Source organism: Delphinus delphis, chromosome 13, assembly GCF_949987515.2.
Source record: "Delphinus delphis chromosome 13, mDelDel1.2, whole genome shotgun sequence".
Taxonomy (NCBI): Eukaryota; Metazoa; Chordata; class Mammalia; order Artiodactyla; family Delphinidae; genus Delphinus; species Delphinus delphis.
In genome coordinates this window covers 64908926-64921018 of record NC_082695.1, presented here as the reverse complement: position 1 = coordinate 64921018, position 12093 = coordinate 64908926, and the positions used below count along the sequence as shown (strand labels likewise).

The window sequence follows — 12093 nt, the reverse complement described above, 5'->3', positions numbered from 1 at the left end:
AACCTAGGGGCAGGACAGGAATAAAGATGCAGTTGTAGAGAATGGACTTGAGGACATTGGAGGGGGAAGGGTAAGCTGGGACGAAGTGAGAGAGAGAGTGGCATGGACATATGTACACTACCAAATGTAAAACAGATAGCTAGTGGGAAGCAGCCACATGGCACAGGGAGATCAGCTAGGTGCTTTGTGACTACCTAGAGGAGTGGGATAGGGAGGGTGGGAGGGAGACACAAGAGGGAGGGCTATGGGAGTATATGTATACGCATAGCTGATTCACTTTGTTATATAGCAGAAACTAACACAACCATGTAAAGCCATTATACTCCAATAAATATGTTGAAAACAAAACAAAAAACCCTCTTTGCTGTCAGTTTAATTAGTGTTTTCATGAGCTTTCCTTAAGTCGCCTCAACTATATACCTAATGGTTGCAGCTATAGCAAATTACTTTGCCACACACACTCTTGTCATTTTCCTAAACCACTATCAGTATTATTTAAATTTCATTAACAGAACTGGGGCAGCTGGGTACTATTGTCATCTTTGCAGTTAGGATAAAGCAGAAACATCATTTCAAATGAGCATGTTTATATCTTAGAGTTAGACTTGACATTTATATTCTTTAATTAAATTCTCACCATTATGAACCAGTACTCCCATGTAGATTTGTTGATATTTAGGATATGTGAGAGCATCCTCAAGCTGCTTCTCAAATATTTCTTCTCTGGCCCCATGTCCTTCTTGTTTAATGGGAAAAGTGCCTCCTTTTAAAATTGATAAGTAGTGGTAACAAGATTATGAAATAAATGAATGCCCAAGGGACATCCATCAGAGCTTATTTCTACCTTTTTCTGTTGGCTAGGTGCTTTTTGACAACGAGGTAGTCAACTAAGACCCTGCAAGCCGTGCAGTGCGGCCAAAAATTTTTTTTAAATAAAAAATAAAATAAGCCATTTCTAGCCAGCCTGTACATGGATTTGTCCACATTCATTTCTAGTTTCTTGCTTGTACCATTTTGGGGAGTAGGATACTGAGATTAAGATTCACTGTGCATGTGAGGAAAGGTTCAACAAAACCCTTTTCTCTTTTACATGGGAAATTGGCCTTGGGTTAAGCTGCTTTTAGCTCTGTTCCTTGGAAATCTGATGAAGGTGGAATGTCAGCCATGTTACTAGGTAACACTGCTGTAATAAAATGAGAATATGATAGAATGACATTTGAATGGTAAGTTGAGTCTGGACTGAAAGGACTATAGCTTTGGGCTTCCCTGAGTGAAAAAATTCATAACCAAGCATGTCCTTTTCAGGGACCTAGAAGCTGAGACTATCACAAGGGGTATTGGTTTCTGTTTGGGACATGGCTTCTAAGCTAGGGTGGCTATTGGATCTGTCCATGGTAGTCTCATTCTCTCACATTGGAGCTATCAGTTGAGGGTCCAAAGACCAGCCCCGATACTGCTGTGAGTATTCCCAGGGAAAACAAAAGCCTGGGGCTGTGCTGTTGGCATGCTCTTTTTCCTGGCCTTCTGTCCTTTTAAATTAATCTTATGCCCAGTGTGGCCTATTACACTCTTTTTTTTTATTTATTTATTTTTTTTTGCGGTACGCGGGCCTCTCACTGTTGTGGCCTCTCCCGTTGCAGAGCACAGGATCCGGACGCGCAGGCTCAGCAGCCATGGCTCACAGGCCCAGCCGCACCGCGGCATGTGGGATCTTCCCGGACCGGGGCACGAACCCGCGTCCCGTGCATCGGCAGGCAGACTCTCAACCACTGCACCACCGGGGAAACGCTTTTTTTTAATTTTTAAAACTTTTTATTATGAAAAATTTCAAGTGTATACAAAGTAAACAGAACCGCTGTTATATTCTTGAGCCTCTCGATGTCTAATTGGGTCTAAGAATACCACTCAGGAAAGAGCACTGAAGTGCTAAAATAATATCTTCTTATAATACTTATAAATGTATCTCTTTCACATTCCAGGGTGGAGGATATCCTGGTTTTTCCAAGGTTTATCCAGATGTTTGAATTATAGAACTATCCAATACATCCTTTTTTAGCTTTCATATTTCTAACCTGCGTCATCCTAATCGTTTTAGTCTGCCCTTATGGCAAACCCCTACCCCTTGTCTCTTTTGCCTTTCTCTGGACCTCTCTGATTTCAGTTTCTTTCTTCATTCCTTCCTGTCTTTTTTCTCCTTTTACCCTTTCCTTCCTTCCTTCCTCCCTCCCTCCATTCGTCCTCCTCCCCCTTCTCTCTCACTCACTCATTCTACCTTTCTTTCTCTGGATAGTCACCTGAACTGTGCACAATATATGTCAGATAATCTATACCTGCAGTGTATTGGAAATGTTTTCTCTTTAATTACCAATACCTCTTTTCATAATAGTGCATTTTTTTCTTTTTGTTTCTGATAAAAGACTAACCAAAGTTTCTTTTTTCCGTGGTCATAACTGTAATAGATGATAAATTATCATGTTGTAATACATTGTTTGGATTATTTAGTTTTAAATATTTAAACCACATCAAAAACCATTTGCTCCTTTTCTATTCATCTCATCATTAGCGTTGCTAGCTTTTATTGCATACTTGCTAAGCATTTACGTGCATGATCTCTCTTAATCTTCATTAAAAAACAAACTTTGAGGTATATTTCATTTTTATTTTCAATTACAGTTAAAGAACCCAACTTAGAAAGATTTAATTTGCTTGTGATCACATATTCAGAAAGTGATAGAGCCAGAACTCAAACCGAGGCAGTTTGATAATAAAACCCTTGTTTGTAGTCATCATGCCTGACTACTATCCGCATTCACTAAACGTTCCTACAGCTTCTCATTGGTTTGCGTATTCACTGCCTGAAAACATCTGAAAACAAACCTGGAAATTTACTTTCTCCTTCAAGTTCACTTCTAATAATGTCAAATCAGTCTTTACTCCACCCGTGGTGAAAGTGATGTTCTTTTCTTAGTAACCAGGCTGTTGACATCCTTAAAAATAACCCTGAAGGACCATATTATTTTTTGAAAGGACACACAAGAACCATGCAAAGGATTTAAACTACGTCCATTTGAAACTTAGTCTCCTTTGGAAGAGGTGAAAATTAGAGTAAAGATGAGGAAATAGAAAGGACCTCACTTGTTTTTCTCACAGTATATCACCACATGGAAATAAAAGCAGGGTGTTAAACTGGATTTATATCCAGTGCTCACTTTCCTGTCCTTGTCAGTAATTGGCCACTTACTGACACTCCAACTGTATTCGTGAAAAATGCAGTCTCTGGGTAAACATTTGACTGTGTGCTGTGTAGTTCTTAAAGCTAGATAAATATATGCCTAAACAAGTTTGAGTCCCTACTAAGTGCTGGGAATGAGGCTAAGTACCTTTACATAATATTACTCATTTATTCTTCTTAAACCAGTAAATTAGTTATTGTTATCCCACTTTACAGATAAGGAAACCAGCAGGCTGAGAGAAGCCTTCCCAGGTGATTTTAACACAGATCCCCACCTAAGAATCATTCCTCTTAGGGAATTCCCTGGCCATCCAGTGGTTAGGACTTGGCACTTTCACTGCCGGAGCCTGGGTTCGATTCCTGGTCAGGGAACTAAGATCCCATAAGCCATGCAGCAAGACCAAAAAAAAAAAAAAATCCTCTTAAATAGTGATCACATGTTTGCGTAGGGCTTTATCATTGAGGGCAATTTGCATACACCCTATGTCATTTGACCCTTAAATTATCCTTGTGAAGGAGGCAGAGCAAGTCTTCAGAGGTGAAATGGTTGGCTCAAGGTCACTTAGCTAGTAAATCACTCAGCCTTGAATCCAGATCTTCTCATTATAAACTCCATATTTTCAGCATTCACTTGGCTAAACCTAAATAAGATTCCAAATGAGCAGATTTTCCAACAACTTTTTGTTGAATACTATCATCTAAAATAGTGTTGGACACACTGGAGATTCATTCAAAATCATTTTAAACTCTTTTTTACATATTTTGAAAAGAATACCGTGAGAAAGATATAAATAACATCTCTACTTTTGCCTCTTTCAGCACTTTACCTTCTCCTTCCCTCCCCTAAATGCTTCTGAAATCTTGGCTTAAGCAAACCTTTGCTATTTCTTCTTTCAGGGAGTTAACCTTGAAAAATGTTGGTAGAGGAGACTATGAATCTACTGTTATTTTTAGCTGACAGGGAGTTGAGAGTTGATGTTTTTCATTAAGACATTAAGCAATGTTGAATGTCTGAGACAGGAGTGACTAACCTTGGAGTACTTTTAACTTCTGCCGAAGGAGTTAGACATGTGCTTTTCAGGTAGCCAAATTACTGTTAGCCACTTGTACATAACCTTCCATTCTAACTCATAAGATGATATGATCTGGCTGAATTAAGCAACAGGACAAAATAGAAATACCACACCAAACAAGAGAGGGCGTGAAAGAAATTTCATGGCTGAATATAAGTATAGGACAGAGACATTGAACAACAATAGTTTTGTGGTATGGTAAAGGCAAGAACTATTTTTATCTCTTGGCAGTGTAAAATTTACACTAGGTTTTCTGTAGTTCCAGACCTGACCGTTCTTAATTGAGCTCCAAACTAGCTCATTCAGTTGCCTATACAACGGTCCCACAAATGTTGAACAAGGTTAAATGAGAATTCATTATTTTCTTCAAAAAAAAATCGAACACAAAATGAATCTGTTTTTTCTTCTGCAGTCTTCCTTAGCTCTGTAAATGACATCAGTATCTACCTAGTTGCTTATGCCAAAATGCCAAAAAAGAAGAAAGAGGAATAATGAGCGCTATTTGGAATAGGGTTAGGATATTGCAAATTTAAAGAGTGCAGTCAGAGAAGACCTCTCTGAGAAGGTACATTTGAGCTCAAACTTGAAGGAGGTAGAAAATGAGTTGTGCAGATACCTGGGATCAGATGGGGTAAAGATGGGAGCATGTCTTTGTCTCCCTCGGGAGCAAAAGGTAGACACTTTTACTGACCATTATAAGAGATTTGGGTTCTCTAAGCTCAGAGTTCTGTTGCTATAATATAACCCACGGCATTTGCAGGGGTCATCTGTTCACCTTCAGATCACCTTGTGCAGCCCCACTTACATCAATGGACATATCATCCAGATACAAAATCAGTAAGGAAACACTGGCCTTAAGCGGCACATTAGATCAAATAAACTTAATAGATATATAGAGAATATTTCATCCAAAAGCAGCAGAATACACATTCTTTTCAAGTGCACGTTGAACATTCTCCAGGGTAGACCACACACTAGGCCACAGAACGACTGTCAGTAAATTTAAGAAAATTGAAACCATATCAAGCATCTTTTCCAACCACAGTGCTGTGAGACTTGAAATCAACTACAAGAAGAAAAAAAAATGCAAAAAACCCAGACACGTGGAGGCTAAACAATATGCTACTGAACAACCAAAGGGTCACTGAAGAAATCAAAGAGGAAATTTTTTTTAATCCTGGAGACAAATGAAAATGGAAACACAATGATCCAAAATCTATGGAACAGCAAATGCAGTTCTAAGAGGGAAGTTTATAGCAATACAAGCCTACTTCAGAAAACAAGAAAAATCTCAAACAACCAACCTCACCTTACACCTAAAGGAATTAGACAATGAAGAACAAACAAAACCCAAAGTTAGTAGAAGGAAAGAAATCATAAAGATCAGAGTGGAAATAAATGAGATAGAGACTGAAAAAAATAGAAAAGATCAGTGAAACTGAAAGTTGATTCCTTGAAAAGATAAACAAAATTGATAAACCTTTAGCCAGACTCACCAAGAAAAAAAGAGAGAGGGCCCAAATCAATAAAATCAGAAACAAAAAAGGAGAAGTTACAACTGATACCACAAAAATACAAAGGATCGTAAGAGATTACTGCAAACAACTGTATGCCAATAAAATGGACAACCTAGAAGAAATGGGCAAATTTCTAGAAATGCACAGTGTCCCAAAACTGAACCGGGAAGAAAGAGAAAATATGAACAGACCAATTACAAGTAATGAAATTGAATCGGTCATTTTAAAGCTCTCAACAAACAAAAATCCAGGACCAGATGGCTTCACAGGTGAATTCTACCAAACATTTAGAGAAGAATTAACACCTGTCTTTCACAAACTATTCCCAAAAATTGCAGAAGAAGGAACACTTCTGAACTCATTCTGTGAGGCATCATCACCCTGATACCAAAACCAAAGGCATCACAAAAAAAGAAAATTACAGCCGATATCACTGATGACCATAGATGCAAAAATCCTCAATAAGATATTAGCAAACTGAATTCAACAATATATTAAAAGAATCATACACCATGATCAAGTGGGATTATCCCAGGGATGCAAGGATAGTTCAATATCTGCAGTATGGAGTTTCCTCAAAAAAACGAAAAATAGAACTACCATATGACCCAGCAATTCCACTCCTGCATATGTGTCTGAAAAAAACAAAAACACTAATTCAAAAAGATACATGCACGCCAGTGTACAGAGCAGCATTATTTATGACTGCCAAGATATGGAAGCAACCTATGCAACCTAAGCAAACTATGAAAACTTCCTCAATCTGGTACTAAGTTTAATTTTTCTGAAAATAATAAAATTAATATAAATTTCTTGGGAAAAGTTGTACATAAATTCATCAAGTAAAAAGAGAAGAGTTGTTAGTTGACCTCAGTAATGTGTTAAACTAATGGTGATCATGTAGGTTTTAACCTGCAGGCTTTCCTAAAATTTACTTTCAGTAGATTTCACTTGATAGTCCTGACTGGTTTGGGTGAGATGACCTGTGCCACCAAACTCAGTTCTTACAAACTTTTCGCCTATATCAGGCATAAAATCAGGAATATAGACATACAACTACAAAGAAATGTTATTGATTGGATACATTGGTGGGGTACTAACATTCATGGGTTTCATCCTTAACAGACTACTTTTACATGTATTATGATTGTTTCCTATGCAGTAGATGGGGCAACTTTTTCATTTTATAAACAAAGATACTGAGATACACCTAATGACAATCATAGTTACTGACATTTTGTGAGCACTTACCATGTGCCAGGCATCGTTCTTTGTGCTCTGCAAGTATTAACTTAATTCTAAGAACAACCCCATGAGGCAGGCATTTTATTTTTCTTCATTTATAGATCAGGAAGCTCAGGCATGGAGATGTTAAATAACTTGCCTAAGTTTATAAGGAGAGCTGGGATTTAAATGCAAGCAATCTGACACCTGATAAGTGCTCCAAACCACTGCACAATTCTACATCTGGAAGAAGTTGAGCATCTTACAAGTCACATGGTTAGTAAGTGTCACAGGCAGGACCCAAACTAGGCCTCTGACTTTGAGTATTTTGTAGTGTACACTACCATGATGTCTTAAATCCATTTAATTATACGTTTGGTCAGTGTCTTGTCCCCCAGTTATTACCTTGCATCTTTCTCTTTTATTTCCCTTTTATTGAATTTCAGTTGCTGTACACATTGCATCTTTCTTGCAGACAAAAAGTATCATCTATTTCCTTTGTAAATTCTCTAATTATTCCTTCCACTGAATAGGTTGTCAAGGGTATCATCGGTATCTTAAGTAAAACACAAAAACTTCAGGTACAGCCAAAATTCAAAAAATATTTTCACAGAATTTACTTATTTTACACGTATAAAATGTCCATTTAAAAATAAAAAGAGGGACTTCCCTGGTGGTGCAGTGGTTAAGAATCCACCTGCCAATGCAGGGTACATGGGTTCGATCCCTGGTCCGGGAAGATCCCACATGCCACGGAACAACTAAGCCTGTGTGCCACAACTACTGAGCCTGAGCTCTAGAGCCCAGCCCGCGAGCCAGATGATCCCATGTGCCACAACTATGAAGCCCACGTGCCTAGAGGCCGTGTTCCGCAACGAGAAGCCACTGCAATGATAAGCCCGCGCACCACAACAAAGAGTAGCTCCTGCTCGCCGCAAGTAGAGAAAGTCTGCGCGCAGCAACGAAGACCCAGTGCAGCCAAAACTAAATAAATAAAAAGAGACTTAATTACAATTTATGAAAATCAGTTATAGTACCTGCTGTGTCTAAACTCCTGTGAACAAAATTTTATCCCAGAGAGCTTAAAATCTGACTTGGAAAAAACAAGACCCATAGGCACATGTTGAAAACCAACCTGTCATGGACAAAATAAGCAACTTGCAAAGGAGCTGGTGCCAGCAAACTGCCTGAGATAAAGAAATGATTTATTTGGAATCAACAGCAGTGTAACCAGGCATTGGCTGCCTTTGTTTTTGCTCGTTGCCACAGTCCTTCAAGGCACAAGCTTGTTAGGGTTCTGGCTCCAGCTGGGTCTCTACTTTCCAGAATAAATCTATTTCAGTGGCATTTATGTCATATCATGCACCTTCCACTAGAATGGTTAGGAGAAAAGTTATTGTGCATTTGAACAATTAATATTTAGGAGAGTAATCTTGAAAGAAAATCTAGAAAACTGTTTGGAAATAACTCTTAGTTAACTTAAAATAATTTACCTATAAAATAGAAAACATGTAAATGGAAATACTCAACTTTTTAAGAAACAAATTTTTATATTTTTGCAGGCATCTCTGACTATAAACACTTGTCTATAGTGTATAGTCTCTTGAATAAAAAGTGACTTATGGTCTTCTTGATTTATTGACATTGTGGTTTTTAAGTGATTTCCTAAAAAATGATGACAGTCTTTTAGTTTTTAATGACAAGTGTTAAGAGACAGTGTTATTTCCAAATGTTACTGTGTTAGCACCTTGCTACATAGTTCAGGCTGTGCTGTGACATGAAACCAAAAAATTACAGCTTGCTGTTGATTATCCCCGGTGCTCAGAGGTAAGAGTGTTGTGGATAAATTAAATTGATAAGTAATCCCCAAAACATCATTTTAGCCATTAGCTTCAAATTTCTTTCTTATTAAGACTTTTTCTGGACAACTACTATTAAGCCTCAATATTAACAGATATTAAGCTTTAGCTTTCTCTTCCTACCTTCTGATGGGTGCTGCTCTCTAAATGAAATATGAATGCAAGGTGAGGCAGCACAAGGAAGTGCAGAATTCAGGAGCCTGCATAATTCACAGAATGCATCATCAACCCTGAATATTCAGGGGTTGGCTCTGATTCAGCCATCAAACCCTTTATACAGAGGACTTATTTAGGAGAGCTAGTGAATTGAAAGCCAGGCCACTCGAAGAAATGGAACGATGATCCTTTGACTACCATGTGAGAAAGGCATCTACTGAAAATACCTCTCATACATCTACTTATTTAAAAAAATAACACTTTACATTCCAGGTGATCACCTTCTTTAGCTCGAGGTTGCTACAAGCTGGAGCTGAGCTGTCAGTGGAACGGGTTCTGGAAATCATCAAGCAAGGAGTCGTCGCACTGCCCAAGGACAGGCTGAAGGTAAGACTGGGGGAAGAAACATACTGTTGTATCACTTGATGTAAATATTAGTGTCTGAGTGGGCTCTATTCAGAATCATACCACTTACCCAGCACTTGCACTGGAAAAGGCTCTCTAAACTTGCGCTGCCTACTCTACTGTATATTGACACACAGAACTGTGGTGAAGGATTCTGACAGTCTTCTAGAAGAAATAGCAAGAGGACTGTCTTCACACCACTGCATAGCCTATGAGTAACCACTGTATATACTATGAGTAATTCATAGATATACTGTGAATAAAGGAGCACCTTACATTTTTAACCCAGTGAAATAAATACAGGCTTGTAAGTATCATCAAGGGTTGATGGGAAGATGGTGGTGGTGGTGATAGCGATGATGATCACTACAACAGTAGCTAATATTTACATAGTGTTTTCTCAGTGCTTTTGGGAGGTTCTAAGTGTCTTACATATATTAACCTGACCAATCCTCACAACAGCCCTTTGACGGTAAGTAGTGTTATCATCCTAATTTTCAGATGAGGAATCTGGTGCACAGAGAGGTTAAGTAATTAACCCAAAGCCATATAATTAGAAAATTAGGAAACTAGGAGATTCACACCCAGGCCATCTGGCTCCAAAGTCCACGCTCGTAATCACCACGCTGTTTACTGTGTGCCTGGGAGTAGCTGTAGAAGAGGATCACTTCATGGAGGAGGTAGGGGAAATATTGTATTTTGAGGAGGCATTTACATTTGTGTGTTAGATATGTTTCTAAGTGATCTCATGATGTAAAACTCATACTTCAAGACTAATTTTCCCATAGGAAAATATGTAAGGGGGATAATTGGGGGAAGATGCGTGAATGGACAGCATTGTCGCCTATTTTTACCTTAATACTTCTTTTAATTTTTTTCCTTCATTACCTCTCATGTTTTTAGAGTGCTCGTTCCTAAATGAACAGCACACAGGGTGTCATAGTGACTGTTTGGCCTTCTTCTTCATGTTTTATCAGAACTAGCTTCTGTTCCAAAGTTACTGTTTGGGGGCTGTGTTTTTCAGCACTATCACTAGAACCGCTGCTTAATGAACATTGTAGGATATGAAAATATTTTCAGTTATAATAACAGTTTATAAAGCAACAGCACATTAGTCATAATCACTTGCAGAAGTTCCACTGTCCGTAAACAGCCGTGCAGTTCACGCAGTGCTGAGCAAAGGAGGGGTTTCTGCTTATCAGCTAAAATGGCACCACCATGTGGCTATAGCATAAAACCTGATTACGGTTCACCAGACCCTCCAGCTTTGACTTTACTCTCTTTTCCTGACAATTCCTGAAGTGTAGAGAATTCATATTATTTCCTTTCTTACCTAAAGTAAGACATCTGAGGTCTTTCGGGTTTTTTCTCACTGTTTCAAATTTATTTGAACTCTACCATGTTAACCAGTACAAAAATCCATGATGATTAGACTGGCAACTCATAGGAACTGATGGATCGTGGTGTTTAAGCTAGTCAAGAAAGAAGTGGAACTATCAAGAAACCATAAGGAAAGGATAATGCAGAGGAGTCAAGGGAAGGGGGATTTTGATGAGATCAAAGAGCCAGCATAGGGCTTCCCTGGTGGCGCAGTGGTTGAGAGTCCGCCTGCCGATGCAGGGGACACGGGTTCGTGCCCCGGTCCGGGAAGATCCCACATGCCCCGGAGTGGCTGGGCCCGTGAGCCATGGCCACTGAGCCTGCGCGTCCGGAGCCTGTGCTCCGCAACGGGAGAGCCCACAGCAGTGAGAGGGCTGCGTACCGCAAAAAAAAAAAACAAAACTGAAACCCCATCGTGTCTCTCCTCTTGCACTGGTTTCCCATTTCACTGTACCTCCCCACCCCCAGCATCCTGTTTACCTCCTGTTCCTCTCCCCTTGTTCACACAGCTCTAGCTGCTTTGTTCTTTTCATTATTTCTTCAACATGCTTGGCATCCTCCTGGCTTTGGACCTTTTTAGTAGTTGTTCCTACTGCTTAGGACTCTGCTCTGAATAAGCATGCCTAATTCTCTCGCTTCCTTTTTTTTGCTAAAGGTTTGCCCGGACCATTCTCTGTAAGACTTTCTCCCCCCACATCCTCACGGATACTCCCAGACCCCCTCAAGCTGCTCTACCTTTTCTGTATTTTCCAGAGCATTTATCACATCCTAGTACCCTAGATCATTTTGTTATTTATTATATTACGCTGATTGTTCACTGTCTGTTTCCTCCTGCTAGACTGTGAGCCCTGAAAGGGCAGGGACCTTTGCTTACTATGTGCCCAAGCACTTACAGCAACACTGTCACAGAGCAGATGCTTGAGAAAGACTTGCTCAGTGTTGATGGAACCTTGTGGCAAGCTTAAACCTAATGTCGTATGTTCTCATCATTGGTCATTGCCTGTTCTTTTGTGCTTTCATCCCCATTCCTCTTTGTGCTTTCTCTCCCCAGATGCAGCCTCCTATTACTTCCCTGCCTCCCATACCCTACACTGCCTTTTTAAACCCCAATTTCATGGTCAGGATGTATCCCCACACTCTCAGTCCCTGCACTGAATCTTCTCTCTTCACCACCTCTTTAACTGAAACCTGGTTCTCCCCTCAGGACTCCCAAACCCCTGCAGCATTTGGAAGTAAAAGCTGCTTGT

At 39.5% G+C, this 12093-nt stretch overlaps 1 protein-coding gene across 4 annotated transcripts in view; it reads left to right on the top strand.

Moving 5' to 3' along the window:
* The window catches only part of DYM (dymeclin), a 373309-nt gene that overhangs the window by 297327 nt on the left and 63889 nt on the right, over positions 1-12093 (top strand). For all 4 annotated transcript variants that reach the window (XM_060029021.1, XM_060029022.1, XM_060029019.1 and 1 more), the window contains one exon: positions 9335-9448. In XM_060029021.1, the coding sequence (XP_059885004.1) occupies positions 9335-9448 (114 nt within the window). The remainder of the gene's footprint in view (positions 1-9334; positions 9449-12093) is intronic.